This window comes from Odontomachus brunneus, unplaced genomic scaffold (genome assembly GCF_010583005.1).
Source record: "Odontomachus brunneus isolate Ranch 3 - 2012 unplaced genomic scaffold, Obru_v1 Obru_scaffold_017, whole genome shotgun sequence".
Lineage (NCBI taxonomy): Eukaryota > Metazoa > Arthropoda > Insecta > Hymenoptera > Formicidae > Odontomachus > Odontomachus brunneus.
Window position 1 is genome coordinate 1,823,475 of NW_022639467.1, and position 22,007 is coordinate 1,845,481.

At 38.9% G+C, this 22,007-nt stretch overlaps 2 protein-coding genes across 8 annotated transcripts in view; one reads left to right on the top strand and one right to left on the bottom strand.

The window, feature by feature from the left end:
* Positions 1-22,007, top strand: part of LOC116841705 (glutamate receptor ionotropic, NMDA 2B) — a 279,833-nt gene that overhangs the window by 127,805 nt on the left and 130,021 nt on the right. For all 6 annotated transcript variants that reach the window (XM_032809990.1, XM_032809995.1, XM_032809989.1 and 3 more), the window contains exon 3: positions 5,040-5,208. In XM_032809990.1, coding sequence (XP_032665881.1) covers positions 5,040-5,208 — 169 coding nt within the window. The remainder of the gene's footprint in view (positions 1-5,039; positions 5,209-22,007) is intronic.
* LOC116841706 overlaps positions 18,883-22,007 on the bottom strand; it is an 88,054-nt gene continuing 84,929 nt past the window's right edge. For both annotated transcript variants that reach the window (XR_004377587.1, XM_032809996.1), the window contains exon 4: positions 18,883-20,622. The gene's annotated coding sequence lies outside the window, so the exon portion shown is untranslated. The remainder of the gene's footprint in view (positions 20,623-22,007) is intronic.

Genomic DNA, 22,007 nt, shown 5'->3' on the forward strand with positions numbered 1-22,007 from the left:
CAATGACCGGTCGGTATCCTCGCTTGAGGGAGAAACGACCGTGAATTCGACTGGCGATAAGAAGTGTTCGCGAGGACGTGAGTCGGGGAACGACAAAAATTCTCTCGCTGATTACCTCGAAGAGATACGCTCGTTAGTCTGAAAGTTCCTCCCGCCGTTTTCTCTGAAAGTGTTTTGTTGCACTTAATTATCCTTCTCGCAAACTCCATCCCGCCTCCTTACAATTCCGCAAACAATCGGCTTATCGCGCGACTCTTGCTCCAAGGAAGAGGACTTCCTCGCCTCGAATTCTCCGGCGCGTTAGCGCAAATCGGTTTTAATTAGACGATTCCTCGGTTGAATTATTTTGCGACCCGCTTGTTTAATTCGTATTAATTAGTAGTGCTTTCTGCACTAGAATTATTTCCCGTCACGGGCGAGGCTCATTTAAACGGATTCGACGAAAACTTGTTCGGCTTACCGTCTCGGGAGTATTCGTCGCGGAAATAATCGCCTTTAATGGATGTTAATGAATTCGTCGGCGTTAGTCGGGAATGATTACCTCGTTACCTTTTGTGTCCGGGACTTATACGGGACGAAATTCTCCGCGGTTTCCCTCGTTCCCGACGAATCCATGAATTTTTTTGCGATTCTTCAAGCCTCCGCCGACTGCGCGACAGCTCAATTTATAAGTCCTCGCGTCCGGTACCTTGAATGTAACCATCGCCCGTCCGCGCATCGGAATAAAGCGCATAATTACAGTCAGGTAGATGACGACGATCGGTTCCGGTTGCACGACTCACTGTAGATAATTGGATTACGCCACTTATCTGGACTAAGTGGTGATTCAAGTGACGTCATGGTACTTGCGACGACTCATTAATTTTCCTTAATAGCTGCGGCGCATAAACGATGCTTCGTGTGTGTACTTTCGATGAGAGCACGCGGAAAGAGTCGACAAACGTAGCCACTTAAGGAAATCAAACGCACACTCAGAAGAAAATGTTTGGTATTTGTAACTATAATCACACATAGAGAAGTTACTACAAATAATTAATAAAAATTATAATCAAGAAAGCCACTGTATAATAAACTTACATTCATGCCATTTTCGTGTTGGAACGACCAAAAGATACGGTTGAGACTAAAAATAACTAACATTTTAATTAGATCAACTATTTTTGCTCTCAGTGCACGAAATAAATCTCTTGGAGTGAAAATTTACTCGACAGTGAAAATACTACCACTTAGAATCGCGAGAATAACTCAGGCTTAGAGTGGACTATTAATTGTGTTATGAATTGATGCTTCGGTCTATTTGATTAAATTTGTTTCAATGAAATGATGGAGTACATCCAATCGCATAAATGCAGTCCTATTTCCTAGCATGGTGACATTGGAAATTTTCATCATATATAAAATGCATACATCATGACTGTTGAGAAATCGACTCTTAGTGCATGAAATAAGAAATCTCTGAATTCTTTGAAATTAGTTGACTTCATACATCGCGCAGATGACTGAACTAATAAAATCGTAATAATATCCCCAAAAAACTCCATCATCTCTCGTTAGTTCTTGTTAAAGAATTAATGTTTCATCTTCCCTCTCGTGTATCGGAAGTTCGACGCGTTCAAAGGCGGAATCTTCCGGGATCTTGTGTATTTAATAATTGCACAAGGACCCTCTGGCGGAAGCTCTGGCTTACCGTTGCGGAATATCGGCGGAACGTGAACAGCGTTCCTTGAACAATAGACCACGCCGATATCCACGATAGAGAACGCTATCGCCGCTGATAGGCCGAAATGTAAGCCGATGTCCGTTCTCAGCCTACACGCTCTATTCATTCGCACCCGATCGATTTATGCAACAGGTGCGCGCTGGTCCATTCTTGCGGTAATAAAGTGAACGAGATGCCCCCGTCGCAGTTTTCTGATCGCTTCTAGCACTTAATACATTGTCTGTCGATCGGTGATACCTTGAATGGAGGGATAGTAGTCGCGGAAAACTGTAATCGGCTCCATTGTCGCTGTTATTATACCGGCATAAAAGCGCATCGTAGAAATCGCGATATCGAAAACACCGGACAAAGAAACGAAGATCGATTACCCAATTCAATAAACCGTGCACTATTGTCCGGGATGCGTTAAAAGCCGATGTGCGTTCCCTCTTATTTTCATACACGAGATTCAAGTTTGCTCGTGCATGTTTCATTAGCTATTTCGTTTGATCGTTCAATTTTCTGAATGGAAGTATCCCTTTTAATATTCGAACTCTAAATTGATTACTTTGAAGAGAATGCCGTACTTGACAACTTTAACGACAAGATACCATATTTCGTGTAACAATGTTTTATAGATCTAGTGTTCGTTGTCGTTAATGATTTGTATCTGCGATTTCTTTTCTGTCATTTCGTGCAATCTTGTATATCGCAAAGTTGGCACTTGAAAAATAAAACGGAAAACTGAACTACGTGTACGTGCGTAAACACATATGGAATCATTCCACATTTTGAGATTTGATGAAATTGTGTGATACTTAAGAAATTGAAGTTTAAATACATATGAAGATATTTATCTGTCTCGTCTTCTTTAAATCGATTGGATTTCGAGAGGATACCGAAGTGGATGACTAACTTCAGAAATGTCGTAAAGGCGATCGTCAAAATGTCATGTCAAATAAGCTATCTTATCTACACGATTGCGTCACCCTCCATATTTCTTGTATATATAGATCTTATATAGATATGTGCTGCTTGGTTTTACTATATCTAGCAGAAAACATAACCACACATATATACGTAGAAATCTTTCTGCGAACTTTTCGTATATTTTTAAGCTTCTAAATTCAGTTGTAAAGGCAATTCTTTGAAAGTTTCCTGAAGAAAGCAAACATGTATTCGGTGTGTACAAGCTGCAAGGCTTTTATGTCAGGCAAATATTTACATCAACTCCTTTCTCAAAGTGAATCAGTAAAAATGTTTCCAATTGAATCAAAAAGAAGACTATTTCACCAAGGATCAGTGAGTACTCGAGTTGAAATTTTAACCTTACTTTCGACTTAAACTTTCTAATGTCTGTATATTCTTAAAGATCAGTGTATATTTAATACACATAGAAACTGAAATCCTACTTAACGCCTTTAGATTCTATTTATTTATTTAACGTAGAAAACACACAAAATATCATCTGTAAATTGTAAAAAGGACCTCTCGACAAGGTTATCAGGTTAAATAAATAGTTAAGAAATAATAATACATAATAATAGTAATAATATTACAGTTAAGAAATAAACAAAAATTAATTTGGTAATAGACAAAGTAAATTTTTGAGTTTTTCGAAATTTTGTATTAATATTTTTCATCGTAAATAAATAAAATTAAGTGTTCCTAACTAGAATGAAATTTCTTACAAGATACACTGTACGATACACTGTTTTTGATAATAAGTGCAGTTTGCATTCATAAAATGATTGAAATAAAGTGTATGGGCGAACGAGATAAAGTTGGCCCATAATTAAGGGCAGGCAGGAGGGCTGTGGAGACCTCTCGCGGAGACTGGAATTACTAATCAGGATATGTATTTTATATATATACCTTCTTTATCCTGCGCTACTGGGCAACTAATTCTGGTACACGCAAAAAAAGAACTAGCTTCCAGAGTTAAAAAATAGCTGTGGCAGATAAGATGTGTCACTGAAATAGGGACAGCTAATGTCGATACTACCGAAGCTAAATTTATTCGCTGTTAAACTTAGGCGCTACAGCGAGAAATATTAGCTGCTAGAAATAAATTACTGTGACAAATGATTGTAGCTGTACGGCAAACTTCTTTAATATATGCATACGATAAGAAATTTAGGAATAACTACCATTTTCTTAGCTACTTGAAATAATATGTATTTTTAATGTCACCTAAAATATTTGTATTTCATAGCGAATACATCTTAGCTGTCATAGCCAATTCTTAACAGTAACAGCTAAACGATTAGGGACGCCGCACACGAATTGACATAACAGTAACGTAAGACGTACCGTAAAAATGGACCAATTACAATCGAGTATTCACAAAAATGGCGACCTTACGGTTCGACGATACTCAAAGTGATTGGTCAATTTTTACGGTACGTCTTACGTTACTGTTATGTCGATTCGTGTGCGGCGCCCCTTAGCCTTTTGACTAAGTTTAAATCAGCTACCGCGGTTTAGCTGATACTAAATCATTTTTTTGCGTGTACCAGGGCAAGATGGTTGTGTCGCTGCACGTTCGTATTTTGGTCATTACAAAACAAAATATACTATAATAGGGTCGTGGCGAACATTAATTCATAGAAGAAAGTTGCCCCTACACAGAGAGAACGATTTGGTTGAACCAAATAAATACTTCTTTGAAATAGTACAAACGAATTTTTTTACTGATCGAACAAAATTTTATTTGACGCAACAAAAATATTTATTTGCGGCTTAGTTCCAAGGAAATATTTTTGTTGTGTTAATCAAACAATTTATTTGGACTATTTCAAAGAAACGTTTATTTGATCCAACAAATCGTTCTCTTTGTGTATGTTTATGAGTCAGTAACAATAATTAGTTGTCTGAGAAGTTGTAACTTCGAAATTCTAAAATATAGAACATCTAGCCCCAGTCTCCCTTACAGTTCGCAACGCGATTCAGCGCGAACGATCGTCTCATTGACGGCAATGATAAAATAATATGACGTGTAACGAATGTGCGCCTTTTTCGACGGACAATCGCGAGCGTCAGCGCAAGCGGACGCTTATGCTTACGACGTTCGCTTCTGAACTCGAACCATTTGTAAACGGTGGACGTCAACTCTCGGCTGAAACTCCGCGAGCTATCGTCTTGTGCAACCTGTTGACGACCTCGCTTCGCCGTTTTTGACAGAAGGGAGAGCGATTTATCACCAGCCGCGACGGCGAATGCTTTCTCGTTCGCCGCCGGTCAGGAACGGACGTGGAATGCGACGCATGTCTGCAGGCGCGCGCGAGAGAGAAAGTGCAACACGCACCTTAGCGAAATTTCATCTTTGCCATGTCAACAGGTGGGCATGATGGTGCCGTACAAGTCCTTCGGCGTGAGAGAGTACACCAGGGCGGTCATCACCGCTATCAACGCGCTCCGGAGGAGCAGAGGCCCGCGGCTGGGATTCTTCCAGCGCTACGATCTGCACGTGAAGATAGCGATGAAGGAGCTCACGCCCAGTCCTACCGGTGAGTGTTCCTCGATCAATGATGTTGCTCGATTATTTGCCTTATTTTGGAATAATATGTGAAGATGAATTCCCCCTCCCCTCCCGATTAGTACTCGCGGAAACCATCCTGGGCATTAATCGACTAAGTTAGTTGACTAGAATCATCGACAAGTCGATAACCAAGGTCAAGCCATGTACAGGTTAATAATTGATTTCGTCAGTCGATTAATTTATTCCTGGTTACATATTGATCTATTTTGATTATTGATTTGTCGATTATTTCGGTCACGGAAAATTTTCATCGATTAGGAGCCAAGTGAAGAAATTTTGTTCGTTTCTTGACGGCAACAAACGTAAAAAGTTAAAGAAATGAAAAAAAGTAAAATGAATAAAAGTCTTATATTAAGTCCGTAAACTAATAATTCTCGAGATATTTTGATATCTACATCTGCGACTTTTTAATACTGTCGTCTCTTTGCAAATTCCGCGAGAAGTTAATGTTCATTGAAACATCGCGGAATAAGGAAAAAGCTTATTATAATTTCTTTCCACTTGAATTGCGTCTTGTGTATCCATATAAAACAGGAGAAACTAACGATACGATATTACCGATGCAAGTCGGGCTCTCTCACTTGCCATCGCCGACCGATTTATACCTGCGCCTGCAGACGATCGATATTTCCCGTCGCGATAATCCAATTTCACCAGTCAATCTTTATTTCGAGAAGCGAGTCCACGTCTGTCAGAAGACGTTGCCTTCCAGCGGAATTTGTTTCAAGTCACCGTGGGAATATCGACGATTATGTCGATCCACGTCCTCTGTCGCTTCGGCCCTGCCGAAATGGAGTGGCATATGCCGAGTTACGCAACGCGGCTGAAACGCGGTCTTGTCTCTCTCTCCCCCCTCCCTCCTCTCGCCCTCTCTTCCCAATCCCGTTATGTCAGCTGGCCACTCGACCACGTGGCCGCTGAGCGGTGAGCTTGCAGCGTCCGTTAATAGCGAGCGCGCCGAAACTTTAAAGGGCCGTAACTCGCGAATGAATTAACGCAGAGACGCGGAACGAAAAGCAATTTTCGTAGCGCGCACGATTCCGCGCGTTAGTGTTGCTCTTTCATCGCCGGCGTGTTTTTCGTTTGTCCTTGTGACAGTGTCTCGGTTAATCCTGGAGTCCTGCACGTGGATAAAATTTACCCAGACCAACTTTGCAAATGTTACCATTCTTAAAAACACGTATTTCGTTTCTTCATCCTAATTTTTTTTAACTTCATTGGAACATAGTACATTCATATCCCTCTACATCGTTTTCTACACTGATTAAAAGAAGAGAGATTGAATTTTTCGTCATTTTTCCGGAAGCTGTGCTCAAATGAAAATGCGTGAAATGCGCTGGGTGAGATTTATCCATGTTTAGAGTTTACGTAATTCTCTGATGAGTCTAAAGGTTAATAAAGTTTTCGTCTGTAATTCTAAAACGTCCTGTTGCTCTTTGATGTTTCTTTGATGTTAGGTTAAGAAAATTACAAATTAAAATTCTGTTAATTGAAGATTAGAATATTAGGCTTTTGAAGTTGCAATCAAGGAAGCTAAAAAATTGAAAGACGAGTACGGACCAGAGCGCTGGTGTAATAACGAAATTGGTAATGGCTGGTGTAATTGTAAACTCCAATTAATTAGTGAAAATTCAAGTCTCACTTTAGATTCTCTTCAATAATTAATAATTACACTTTGTGTCATGAATTAATTGGAATTCATTATTTCGCTACTATATCAGCGCTTTGGATTTCAATCTTAGCTTACAGTTGTCTAATTCCCTTCATTAAGGCAATTATTTTACGTTATGCGGCTGGCCAGAAGAAGACTAAAAAGTTAAGGGTGTTTTATACAGCGATATTATTTTAACTTCTCGTTTGAGGTCAGTTATTTTCGTCTGCGAACTTACTTCTTAGGTTTTCTAAAGTTAGTACAATATTTTGCATACTCGCTGATTCGCTCGTATTCGTTTAGTGCGAATGAAAATGAATGAATTAATAAAAATAAAAAATAATAATTAATAATACTACATATATACTTACTGCGCAAGCCCGTCGTTAGTGACTAACTTAGTCGGTAGTGTTAACTTTGACTAGGGAGACCCCAATTTCATTGTGTCTAACCCGTTTTGCAACTAACGTGCAGTGCTCAACTTTATCGAGACTGAAGCCCGTAGTTGCTCGAAACTGCCTCAAGTGACTTATATTTCAATTTAGAGTTAAACGTGAGCTTTTCAGTGGAATCACGATTGCAAATGTCAATAGGATGTGTTTCAAATGGAAAACTCAAATCCAACTCTGAATTCAGATCTACGTATCTTCCGTGAAACAACTTTTACCTTAATTCGCAGAAAAGATTCATAGAGAGATTAGGACAGATTCGGACGTTGTCAGTGAGAGGTATCGCCCCGCTCTAAGATGACTTTTTATCACCCTTTTATTGGAGAAGTCACGCGCGAGACTGTAAATCCCGCCCGGATTTTTCGGAATTGCGCGAATGCGAGGTTAAAAGAGGGGACAGGAGATCTCATAGATCTGCTCGAACCCATTTCGCGGAACCCATTTCGCGAAAGGCTTTTATGGGGACAGACCAGGACCCCTTTATCACGCAAGAAAAGTCTCAACGTCGGATTACACACTCTCTTCGCCGGTAGTGTTCTTTCCGTTCTTAGAGCACAAATTAGCCCTTCAATCGCGCAATGAAAGGACCGCTCGCTATCAATCGAATGCAAAGCGGCAACATGCAGATTACCGAATTTTAATTTCCGAATGACAGAAAACGTCGAATCTCAAACGGCGCTTGTTGGCGTGAATATTTAAATTTTCATGAGAGGACAATAATGTCAACGCTTGCGCTGAATATTCGAACTTGCAAGAGACAAATGGTTACAATAAACTTCTCGCGTCAGGCCGACCCTTTCATTCCAAAAATTGTTTAAATATTTAATTAATCCCTTCTTCTCTTAATAATTCATTCCCAATAAACTACTTCAATTGCGCACTTGATTTCTAATTCTCTTACGACACGTTAATATTAATTTAAGTATTTGCGAAGAATACTGCCTTAGTCAGAAATTGAACCTGGACTTTTCCGCTTATCGGGCTGGAATAACTTAAATAATTTCCGATCTCGTCTCTCATCCGACACGATTTCGCTTTTACACGAGGTTTCAAAACGACGCGAAGCTTGTATAATTTTTCATAAGAAATTCCTAGTATATTATTTTGCTCCTGTAGGAATATTTTAATGAGCATCGAAATCAGGCGGATACTCACGTGTTTCCTCGCACACATACACGTCCCAGCTTAAAACGCGAATGTTTCCCCGAGGTTTCGCCGGCTGAAATCCTCCCTGGGCGATATCGTCGGAACTGTTTAACGAGTCCCTCGTTAGCTCCGACGAGACAAAAGAATAGCTCGAATGTCAGATGGTATTACTCCCCCGTCGCGCGCCACAACACTTGTGTAATCGGACGGAGAATTCCGGACGGTGCGGGTTAATTAATTAGTACAGGGAGCCAGGCACGCAAAGGAAGCACGCGCAGACGCGCTGGTACTGGGGATTATTGGAATCCCGGTGCACAGATAATAGCACCTGGTCAGAGTTATGTGTAGGATATACAACTAATTGACGAATAAACTGGCGGGCTGCATTTCGCACGTGCGATTCCCGTTTTCTCCCGCGAAACCTAACTGTTGCTGCCGCCTCGATCTCGACTGAAAGTTCGGCAGAACAAATGTGTGCGCATAACTCGTATCGATTTCGACGCGGCGTCACAAGCAATAGTTCTCCATTCCGTTGTCCTTTATTTCGTCGTTCCTCATTCTATCATTCCGTCATTTAATCCACCCCGCACAAAGCGCGAGAATTATCCTCCGGCATGCCGTTCCGACGCTAAAATTGGAAAAAATATTATTTCGTGTTTTATGAAGATACAATCTTCTTTCTTCCTTTTTTTTTGACACGAGAGCATGCGAATTCCGCAAAATCACGATCCACTGGCTCATAATGCGTCGTGGTCTCTGTCTTTTCGTTGGGAATTTGAAACACTGGCATCCAGATTGAATATTTTATCGTCAAAAACTTTGCATCGATTTCAATGCAGAGGAAGAGAGAGAGAGAGAGAGAGAGAGAGAGAGAGAGAGAGAGAGAGAGAGAAAAGAGAGGGAATGCATGGAGAGAAGCGAGATACAAGTTATTTCATTCATTTTAGATTCTACGAATTATAACGAATTATAAACTTCAGACTCTGGCGAATGTACAGGTGAATAAAATGCATGTATTCTACGGCGCGCGTGCTCTACGGCTTTGTATTCAATTATTTCCAAATAGAATAGAGGCGTTACGTGGGCTCGGATTAAAGCGAAAAGCCTGGTATAAATAAACAACGCGGTGGAAGCCAATCGGGCTAAATGTGAATCGTGGGACAACGCCATCGAGGATATAAATCAACAGAGGGGTTTGACACGCGAAACCGGAACTTCCCAATTACTTTTATCAAGATCATTTGCAACTCCAAAGCGAAAATAACATCCGCATCTAACGACTCTGAGAGAACATCAAACTCGCTTATCCAAATAAAATCCGTCGAAATCCAAACCCGTCGCGAAGGAAGATGCAAGATGAAAGTATCGCGATTGCCAGACGTGAGAAACTTAGGATTATTAATCTCAAACGCTTCTACTTTCTATCCGTATAATCTTAACTCTTTAAACTCGGTCATTTGTATCAGCTCTCGTGTTTATTCACTTTTCCTCTGCGTTATTTATCTCTCCCTCTGCGATGGATTTAAATTTCGACGGATTTGAATAAGAGAGTTTAAGGTTTCCTCAGAGTCGTTAGACGCGAACGTTATTTTCGCATTTGAGACCTAAGTGATTGGGATAAAAGTAATTGGAAAGTTTCAGTTTCGCGTGTCAATCTCTCCCGTTGATTTATATCCTCGATGGCGCGGTCTCACCATTCACGTTCAAGCCCGATTGGCTTCCGCGTTGTTTATTTATATCAAACTTCTCGCGCTTTAATCGATATCCGCGCCGACGCACATATAGGTAACGTTTCTATTCTACTCGAAAATAATTGAATATAAAGTCGTGGCGCGCAAATTAACGGCGCGCACGCCGTAGAATACATTTCATCCGTCAGAATCTAAAGTTTATAATTCGTCGTAAAACCGAGTTTGTATACTCAATTTCTAAACGGTTTACGCACTTTTTATCGGATGAAGTTGCAATGTTTCAAGTTGTCAAAATTTAAAGCCACTGCCAACGTACCATATGTACGCGTGCAGTAATCGGTTATGACAGGAGCCAAAGTGACGAGACAGAGTGTGTCACCTGTGAAATTCACAAAACAGAATTCATTTTCAATTGAAAGGATATTATATTAAAAAATCATTTTTATATTTGATTACATTGCACATAAGGTAAATGTTCCAATAACTGAGCTAATAAGGAAGCACAGTTAGTTTGACATTTTTATTGATAAATAATTAATGAAATTACTAATAAAATTAACGTTTATATAAAACTTTTAATTTATTTTTCCTATCAAATATAAGTTTATTAAGTTTATATCTTATCAAATATATATTTATTTTTCCTATCAATATAAGTTTATAAGTAAATTACTATAATTATTGCTCCGCAGAGTCGCTGTGTCGCGAAATATATGATAAACAGCTTCATTTAATAATCATGACCGGATACTGGGTCGGGAAAATTCAGAAATCGAGAGAAGCGTTCCGGGTTATCCGGCTATTGATTCGTTCGCGTACGCTTGAAAGTTCCCGTCGTTTCTGCAGTAATTTCGAAACTTTTCGTACCTGCTATATATTAACAGTATATTTTTATATTTCTGCGCGCGCGGTACGCACACGTTCGACTAGATTCATGAAATTTCAAGCGCCGTTTCTTCGTGAAGCTACACTGTTAAATCCGTAGTGTCAAATTATACTCAATTTGAGTTATTTTTAACCATTCCTATAAGTCGTCACTGCTCCTACTAAATATGTCGTTAATTTAACTAATGTAATGGAGTTAAATAATTTAACTTAAGAAATGTATTAAATTTGACTAAAATTTAGTTTTTTTTTTATTGTGCATATGTTAATGTAACCTTTGTTTTAGTAAAAAATGACTTAATATTGTTTTAAATGGATTGATTAGATGTGGTTGTTTTTTTAAACACATGTTTTGTGTAAAAATAGTAAATTTTGACACATATGATAGTTAAAAATAACTAAATATTATTTAATTCAAGAAATTGGTTTAAATTTGACCCTCCAATAACTAACAATGTACGCGCGTGAAATTCAGTGCCGTAAGACAACGAGTGTGCTCGAAAGTGCCATCGTGTCCCGGCATTCCTGACCGACCTCGAATGTTCAGTGGGTTCATAGTCGCGCGGTAAATGACAGTCGAGCGTGTCACAATGATCGGTCATTCGTGAATCTGCTATCGACGCCGCGCGAAAACTTTCGCCGCGCTCATCGGGAATTGATGGAAAATCGGGATCGGATGGGAATCGGATGTTTTCATGCCGCGCCCGGTTGGAAGAAAGAGACGTCGGGCGCAGCTTCGCCATGTAAATCACGTTGGAGAACTGGACGACAGCCAGGCGCCGCGCAGACATCATCGTCCTCCTGATGGAAACGGCCGCGCCGCTGGAATCCGGAAATAGTCGGAAATAATCGTCTTGATGCTTTCCCTACCAATTGTGTTTTTTAAAGGCACAACTTTTATCTATACTTTTACTTCATTAAATTTATGTTAAATTTATGCTCTTACTTCATTTTACATTAACATATAATGTACGTTTAGCAAGAAAATTAAAAGTTTTATGCTGGGCGCCAAAATGACAGGGCAGGGACATTGATGTCCCACTGGGGTTTTTGGAAAGACATATTTGCCCCAGCGGTAATAGGTAGAGTGATAGCTGGATGTGTTCTAAATGCCAAAAAAGCTGTTTGAATTCAATAAAGTTATTATTAATGATGACAAAAACACATGTCCCGGAACATATATGTCTCGTTGATGGCGAAAAGATTAAGCGAACAAGGGCTTATAAAGCGATGTCTACAATCAGAATTTAAGCTATAAGACAAGCTTTAAACCTTAAGCTGTAAGAAATTGACAGTTACAATTAAATATGAGGAAAACTGTTTTAATTCATATTTTAAGTTATCCGTGTACTGAGAAAAAAGAGCAGTTGGATCGATAAAATCGATGATCATCTGCTTCCAAAAAAATATTGTTTCTGTTGAGCAAATTAGCAGCGTTATTGCAACAATAAATTGCGTTGACCAAATCACGATCATTAAATCAACTGATAACTCATCACAGCAACGTGTTTGTTACAGAAATCAATCGCTTAGAGCAAACATAAATTCTGCTGAAACATCAATACATGTATTTCTACTTGTCATAAGACCGAACGCACGGCTCTCAATATTTCTGTTGATTTTTATAATTTTGGAGCCTATTTTTATTGTTTCAAACGAACGATCTCTCGGTGACGCAGCTGCGTCGTTCGCAGATACATTAAATTCTCGCATTTTATGACAATTGCACACGGCGGTGCGGAGTGAAATTAACACAGGCCGGCGATGCGGTGATTGCGAAGTGGCCGCGATAATTCTGCGAACGTGTATGAAGCACACTGTTGCTCGTTCAGTTTCGCCGAATAACCCGCCGAAGAAACTGTTTCATTCATAAACAGGTTTCTCGAGGGAAAATATAAAGCGTATCTTGTTATGCAACTCGTTATGACACTTGTTACATTTATTAGGGATTACATGTGTATACGTATGAGAGCGCAATATTGAAATATTTCCCAATAGTGGTTCGATGGCTTTCGAATAGCTTAAATTCTGATTCCTGACAGTTTTAGTGGGTACTTTGGCGTAATCGTGATAACAGAATCGCAGTTATGCAGAAAATATTTCGTAAAATTTTTGCAAACTGTCATTTCCACAAAGAGCTCTCTACCAATGCGCGACAAAACGAAACAAAATCGATACTGTAAGAATCAATTGAAGGTCTAAGAAAAGCTGTAGGAAAGTATGCGTGTAAAATTATCTTTACATATGTTTCCCTGTTGTCTATTTGACAAAGTGAAAAATATGTAAGCGATGTCACCTCATAAAGCATCTATTCAAACGTTCCGCAATTTTCTTATTTGTGCGGCGTATGTGAGTGTTTGATCGATAATGTAGTGCGTGATATCGTGTGCGTAATCACTCACCAATCTTCTTTAATTAATATCTCGAGTATTATTACGAATACGGTATAAGATTTTTATATTTACTTCAATCCGTTCTACGTTTTCATAAAAGTTGCAAAGGAGAATCTGGGCAGTCTATATTTTGATATTGAGAAAATATTTGTTTTCAAATAAAAAAACACATTTTTTTGAAACCTTCGTCTGCCATGAGAGCAATTGTTTATTCTATCTAAACGATAGAATTTGAGATTAAGTAAATATACTATTTGTACCCGCCGAATGTGAATATTTATTAGATACTTTTTTCTCTCAGTGCATCTAGAATATTTTAATTGGTGAGATCGGAGACCTATGAGTTGACGTGCGAGTCATTCCTTGAAAAAAAAAGTTCCGTTGAGAGAATGACTTGGCGAAAACCGGAAGCGGGCTGACCGCATGGCAAATTGAACATCGCGGTTAAACACATACGCCACGACGGCTGACATGTGCAGAGTAAATCCCAGACCGGGAGATACGATCGATATTGTTGCTTCCGATATCACCGGACCAATTATCAGAATAGCCTTTTTTGCGGCGCGATTCAGTTACATGTTTGAAAATAGAAACAATGTATATCCGCACTACAAAAAATGCCGCGGAATATAAACGTTTGCTATTTGATGATGGTTAAGGAAATAGATCGGACAGTTGCTGTTGCAAATACTTTCTCGTCATTTATCGCTTTAGCAAACATACGTTGAAATACAAATTCGCATTTGTTCTATTCTTTCCTGTTTAGATTAAGCTAATCATGGCTCCATTACAGAAGTATTGCTGACAGAAGCGAATTGAAAGTAACAAATCATTTGTTGCGGGTACTAATATTTTGTTTAATTAACGATTAATCCGCGCGACACAACACCGTTAATAATACGATTGTACGTAAATGGTGGAGAAACGACTAAAAGTTTCAATAAAGTGACACGTAATTAGTACTAGCGATCCAAGAAAATTCTTAACACAGACGCGTCAAAATGGAATTATTCTTTGGTATACAAATAATACGTAGATAACATTATTATTTATGCATATAGATATGCATAAATATTATTTATGCATACATATTAATATCTTGATTAGAAAAGAGAAAAAGTTTCAACGCGAGAATGTGAGAAATATACAGGAAAAGCTTCTATAAAGATAAGCAAATTATTGATTAGTTGCTAAAACGCAAGGATAGTAAAATGGCTGGAACAAAAGTCTTGTTGACAACACTGAGTAATGATGACGACATTTTGATAACCGATTGTGCGTGAGTAGCGCAGGATTATATCATCGCAAGATTAAAGACGAAGATAAGCGGGTAAATGAAGCTTCGTCGGAGCGCGTGACTTTGGAACTTTTCCTTGGACGTTAGTGCAGTCCAGGAAATTTACAGCGGAAAATTCAGAAACACGCCGCCGCGTACGCCAATGATGAGAAAACGTTCAGAGCGGACTCGGTTCGATCGTTGATGCAGTTTTTGGATTACTCACGCGCACATATCGACGGTTATAAAGCTAGGTTCGTGCTGGCAGCGCTGTACCGCGGAAAATCCATCGGTAATTCCCAGGCCGGAGTCACTAAAGGAGGTCGCGTCGTGCCTTAAGAGAGCGCTCTGTTCCTCATCAGGCCGAGTGGTCCGCTCAATTTTGTCGATGACGTCTCGATAACGCTCCGGTAACGCGTCTGATCGAGTTGCCGGGACTCGTCGATTATATCGAATCTCGTTAATCGCCCCTGCGCGACTCCAGAACGACGGCGCAGAGGTAGGGTAAGCGCGCGAGCTTTCGCGGAGCTTGCAGACTACCGCCATCTGGCGAAAAATGTCGGAACGTTTTTACAGGTACGTAAATTTTAGAGTCGCGCGCGCAATTTCTCTCTCATGGTCGCGTCCCCGAAGCAGCCTGCGCGCGCTCCCCCTCGCAAACTTCGCCGCGCGTCGGTACAAACAAATTGATTAACATTGCGTTCGAGTCTCCTCAGCGTTTTAATAAACGCGGAATTTTCAATATCCTCCGAGAATACATCGCTGTACGAATGTTACCGCGGTGCCATCACGCAGATATTTTCACGTCGCTTGTCCTGGATAATTGACGCGAACACGAGTCGAGTGGGATCCTCTTGAACGAGTCAGTTCGGAAAATATGTTTAGAGAAAACACTCGGAGCCGTATGTGTGTTTAACTTTATCGAGTAGTTTTGCGCTCGCGCTTAAAAGCTTACGAAGTTTGCCGGGGAGGGTGGTGAAGTGTGCTCACGCATAGAGTTTACTACTTAAGAGGAAGTTCTCCTCTAGATACTCAAAAAAATAGAAAGTTCTTATGAATCCTTCTCGAAAAAAATCAGTAGAAGATATCAGTATTGGGTCTTGAGCATATTTATTATTGTTTTAAGCATAAAAAATTAGTTTTTTATTTAAAAAAAGACTAAAACCTGTCCAGATTTGTTTGTACTAAACGCTTATCTGAATACTGAATACTGAATTGGTATATTTACTTACTTCTTTAAAAACAATTCGTACGTATCTCTTGCCTATTCAATTTTTGCTATTTTTGCCTATTCAAGCCAAAACCTATAACTCCATTAAGCCGCGTCGTTGTGCTCGTGCTCAAAAAATACAAATTTATTTTTATACTAAAGCAAGATGAAGCTTTTTGAACAAAAATAAACTGCTTTAGAAAATTTCACAAACTTTAAAAAATATGAAATCTTTTTTACATAGGAATATTAAATTAATATTCCATAGCTTATTTCATAGCTTTCAGAGCTTTTAAGACTTTTGAAGCAGTTTCTCTTGTTAAAAACATTTCTCATTCCACACTTTTTAATTATTTACTAAAAGTTAGTTAGTTTTCAAATTATAATCAAAAAATTTAATTGCCCCCAGATTACTTTGCTTAGTGAAGTAATACTGAAGTATATTACTGAGAAAGTAAGGCAAAATAGCAGTTAAATTTTTTTATTATAATTACCAAACATTTGGTTGATCCCACTTTAATCATATTCTAGTTTCTAATCTTTTTTTCAGTGCACATGAAATTTTATCTTGATATCTGTAATAGTTCTCGAGCTATGAGACAAAGGGACATTCATATAAGACAAACTGAATATCTCCTTTTTTTTGAAGTGAGAAAACGCGGTTAAGAAAATATAGTCGAGATTGAGAATAAATTTCGAATGCTCTTGCGTGATTTAGCTTTCTGATTCGGACCGACTCGAATTTGAATCCTCCTAATTTCAGGCTACATCTGATGCTCGACTATGCGGTGATGTTACATCGAACCAATTAATCCGGTTCAATTAATCCGGGAATGAGAGAAGATCTGAAATGCGAGCGATATAGATGCATATTCGATTTCCGTTTTCCATTTGCCGATCCATCTAATCTACGCTCAAGATCTCCATGTAAAATAAATGTCGCGCTGCGAAAAAAAGTTGCGTGAGAACCGTTCAATATATATCAACTCTGTTGAGATTTGCCATAAATTTTAATTTTATAAACCGCAGTCGGTGTCTCCCGTTCCCACGGCGAGTGCCAACAACGGGGTCCTTAAATATTAAATAAAAACACGTAGCCACTTCGCTTAATTCGTTGTATATATATATATATATATATATATATATATATATATATATATTTTATCATCTCGAAATTTACACAGAATATATCTCTCTCCAGTGAAACTGAGACGATACTAAAGAAGAGACAAGTTCTTTGCGCGAGCAATCCGCGATCGAGAGATTAGTGATGTCTATCGCTTTAGACTCTACGACTGTGCGAATTTAGTATTGCGCTGCTCTATAAATCTCACCAGAAAAAGAAAAGAAAAACAGATCCACGAAGTGCACTGGAGAAAGGATTTTGTTGTTGAAACGAAGATTTGGTACACCGTACTCAAATTTTTCTAAATAAAAATTAGTTAACCCTTTCGCTGTTAATTTTGTTTTTTAAAGGTACAGTCTTTTTTGCTTTTACTTCATTAAGTACATTAATATAATGTAGTTTAGCAGAAAATTAATGTAGTTTTAGCAGAAAAAATTAAGTTTCATGTTCGGCGCTAAAAGGATAGGACGGAGATACTGGAATTTCCCACTGGAATTTTTAGAAGGGCATATTTACCCCAGCGAGACAAAAAGTAGAATGATAGCTGATGCTTTTTTTTTAATGTTTTTTGAATGTTAAAAAAACTGTTTAGTCAATTGAATAAGATTATTATTAATAGAAAGAGAAAACATATATGTCCCGTTAGTCGCAAAATGCTTTAAATAGGTCGCATAATGCAACCAATGTTTAATAATTGCGACGTTTAATCACCGCCTGCGTGTGTTTTGCTTTCTCATTAATGCATTCTACTTGACGAGCAGAAAACATGGTAGTGCCAACTAAATCGTATGCGCCGAAAATATTTTAATCTCAAACACAAAAATAATTTTTTCAATGCGCTTCCTCCAGTCGAGAAATAATACAATTTTGTATAATACTCAAATTATGAGGATCGCTTGTTATCGGATTAGCAGCTATAACACACGCGATAATTACTCGCGGGAATTTGCACCGAAGCATTAATTACGACCAGAGCAGCACGATTCTCCTTCCCCTCACTTCCTCCCTCTCTCTCTCTCTCTCTCTCTCTTCTCCTCTCGTTCTCTCAATCTCCTTAGGAGAACGAGGAGTTAAACTATTCGTATTTTCGTGCCAGAGCACGTAGCTATTTCTAACGGGCGCCGATGTTTCAGGTGTAAATAGATCGTGAAGAAAATCGAGGAAAACATCCAAACTATTCGACACAGTCGCGCACGGGGGGTACAAAACTTTGCGTCGAGGTGTCTATCGGCCGCTCGACCAAAAATAGAAAATCAAGATGCATCTGAGAAGTTTGCGAGCCGGAATTCCAGAGACCCGTGAAAAGTATGAGCCGCTATAATCATCGGATAATTTCCTCCCGCGGAATATTCCTCTTCGTTTCTTCGATCCTTTCTCTCTTCTTCTCTTTCCCGCCCTCTCTCTCTCTCTTTCTCTCTCTTTCTCTCTCTCTCGCTTCATCGCTCGCACGCTCTCGGCTCTATTGTTACGCCAGCAACTACTGGCACGCTGATTTATGCATCTTTCGCAAGTCGCGTTCCTACCCACCGCGAAAGTGGTTTGTATCTGCGTCGAACGCGCGTTCCCGTTGGCGTATGATTTTGTTTATGATACGGTAATTGTTAATGAGGATGCAGAGATTAGATGGAACATGGGCGAGAATGACGGTGAATTCAGCAGGATGGATATTCGTCATTTAAGCGCAAAATCTATCGACATGTGTGCGATCAAAATTTCATTACACAGTTGTGTAACAGTTGTGTAACACAGTTGTGTACACAGTCGAATTTCCATAAATCAATCTGTTGTGTGTTTCTTTTGAACCTACACTGCTTCTGGATTGCGCCAAGCGAACGTAATGAAATTTCGCGCTATAAATCCCGATCGCATTTACGTCATATACACTTCTCTGTGTGTGCGACTCGCATGACGGAACACATAACGATCAAGATTCCTGAGTAATTAATCTATAGTCAATTTACCGTTCGTGACATCCCCGTTATTTGATCGCATTTACTTCGATCAACGTCAATATCTCCCACGCACCGAATTACCTCCCTTGAGAGAAGAGAGAAGGAAAAGAGAAAGAGACTGAGAGATAGTAGAAAATTACATCATCGAACCACTTTGTAAAATATTAATTACTTACTTTACCTGTTCTTAAACGAGATCGATTTCATATCTTTTTATGCTAATCATACTGTATATTAAGGTACCTCGGCATTCAGTTTATGTTTTTATATATTTGCGCTTATATGAGATATTTTTTAAGATATTTTTTAACCAAAACAATATGAAATAATTTGGATATAATATTCGTGGTAATATTGAAAAAAAAAACTAATCTTTCCGAACGTACTTATTGCAATTAGAATTTGTCGAAAATATATTAAATAATATAAATCTATTTTAACTATAAACCCTATAAACTCCTAAACCGTTTGATTGACCAGATTTTATCGTTACTCTCCATAATTTTCCTGCGGAAGATATGAACTATCACGAATATACGTGCACACTCCACCCTCTCTTAATTTCATCTTATTGACTTTGTGATAACTCAGGCAACGCTTTTAAGTTAGTACTAAATAAGTTTTCCTAAAGTTGAAATTTGATTTATAACTTATCCAGCAAGTCTGTAAGTGAACTTTTTTTTTTAATTAATATGCAATCTGCATATTATTATTACTGTCTTTCTCTACATAAATTCGACGTGTATATTACCTAACGACCGCGGATATTCGGCAGAATTTCGGAGTAATCAATCGACATCCGATCTATTTGCCGAAATCAACGTACTACAGTGGAAAGCGGCGCGTTTCGAGTGTTTGTCATGCTATTTGAAACTCCGATCGAAAGGCCTTTGAATTATTTGTCTTCCTAGCGTTCCTTTGTTCACGTTCTTATTAAGGACCCTTCGTTTCCTAAAGCTGCTGAGACGGGTTGATGAGGAGATACGAGATATAAAAGTACTTTATAAGAGAAGACACAATAGCAATCGCTTTATGCGAATTGTAATTAAAAGCTCCTGCGTCTATAACGACTTCCGTTCATCTTCATGTAATAACGAGGGATCTCATAGAATAATTATCCATTAATACTTCGACATAGAGAGAGTTCTGAGAATCATATCCGACAGCTGTAATGAGAAAAAGAGAGATGAAAGTGTGTATCGTATAGAAAAAGAGCATTATACTAGGAAACTATTTAAGCACAGTCAAGAAATTATATTCAGTATACATTTTTATGCCTTGCCTCAAGCATATTGCGAGGTTTCTTTGACTTTCATTACTTTGTCGTTTATTTCTTTCTTTTGGTCACGTGAACAAGGGCGAAATCCAAACCTACCATATTGTGCATTCCTCTCGTTTCTTCTGAGCAAATTGTCCTTTTTCCCGAGCCTGAAGGGGAAATCACCGCGAGAAGCGCCTCCTCCGCGAATAAGCTTCGTGCGAACTTTTTCGCCGGAATTCTGTCCCACGGGGTAACTTTGCGTTCAATCGATCGATTTCACCAGCGACTTGTCGTTGTTAGCGATGGAGACCACGCGCTGACCCTCCTCCAGCAAGTTCGGGGCTATTCGAACAAACGACATCGCCTTATCGCATTTCTATTCTGCAGATTGACGCCTACGACATCGCGCTACAGAGCTCAGATTGATGCACGTTATCGATTGGTTACTTGGAACGCAGTCTTTCAAAGTGTGCCTAACTTAATTTCTCTTTTCCTATCTCGACGATGGGCCGGCATCGGACAACACATCGAGTTTATATCGGAAAAAATAATCCACCTTTTGTTTCCTTTACGTATACGTGGGAGATTGAGCCAAATAATAACACTTGTTGTATAATAATCAATTATTAATAATTAATCAATTATTAATTATTAATTATTAATTGTAATAATAATACTAGTCATTGTTATCATCAACACGATAATTAATAATAAATATTTAATATTTTGCTAATAATAAATCTCATTATAACTTGTTTTCTTGTGTTAATATAATTTCCTCAGCAATTACATTAAATTCTTATATAATTATTATAACTTGATAAATGCACTCGTTCAAGTTTCCAGGCTAATTGCAGATATTTATGAGGAAGTAAAAGTTACACAACGTTCTCTTAAATTTTCTTTCTCTTTCTTATATAATTGCGCGCAATCCCCGCGGGCGGTTCTTAAAATCGAGGGAGGGCGCGCCAATTGTTCGTTAATGCGGAAAAATGCTCATTACTGTTAACGGTGAAGTTGTCAGGTGGAAACATTAAACTTTCACGAAGAAGTAATGGAAATGTCGATCGACCTTGGATTACAAAACAGGATCCATCTCTATCGACAATGAACGTTTGACCTGAAATCTCAAAGTGGTTTTTTCCAGCGTGGAGACTCCGAGTATTTTTTCCCTGAAAAATAACCGCTGAAAGGTTTCGTACAAAGTTGAAGGAACAGTAACCCGATACATTTCTATCGAACAGCGAAGCAAAAGAAACTGATTACTCGACCTTAGTTGTAAACAACAGTACTAGAAATACATAGCGAGTGTTTTAATAGCACATTCCAGTTCTTAAAATTCCTAAAATATAAAAAGCACAAATAAAGCAAAAGGATAACGAACTGCTGCAAAATATCCATTTATTCCTCGATTACAAAATCCTACAGTAATTTTCACCATAAAATTCGTGTCTTTTTTCTGAGTGTGTAATAACGAAGTAATCAAAAGATATCATCCATCTCGAGCCGATTTTCGCAACTGCGAATGAAGCAATGCGATCTCTTTTTTAGTAGCCCGCTCCGAGAACCGCGAGCGAATCAATCACGGAGAGGCCGCTTGCCATTCTCGATCGTCCATCAAGTAGTAGCTCAATCGTACCGTGCTACGATCAGACGATAGTATTGCGACCAAGTTCTCCGTGTGTACCGATACGAATCTTCTCCTCCCTCCCCCCCCCCCCCCCCCC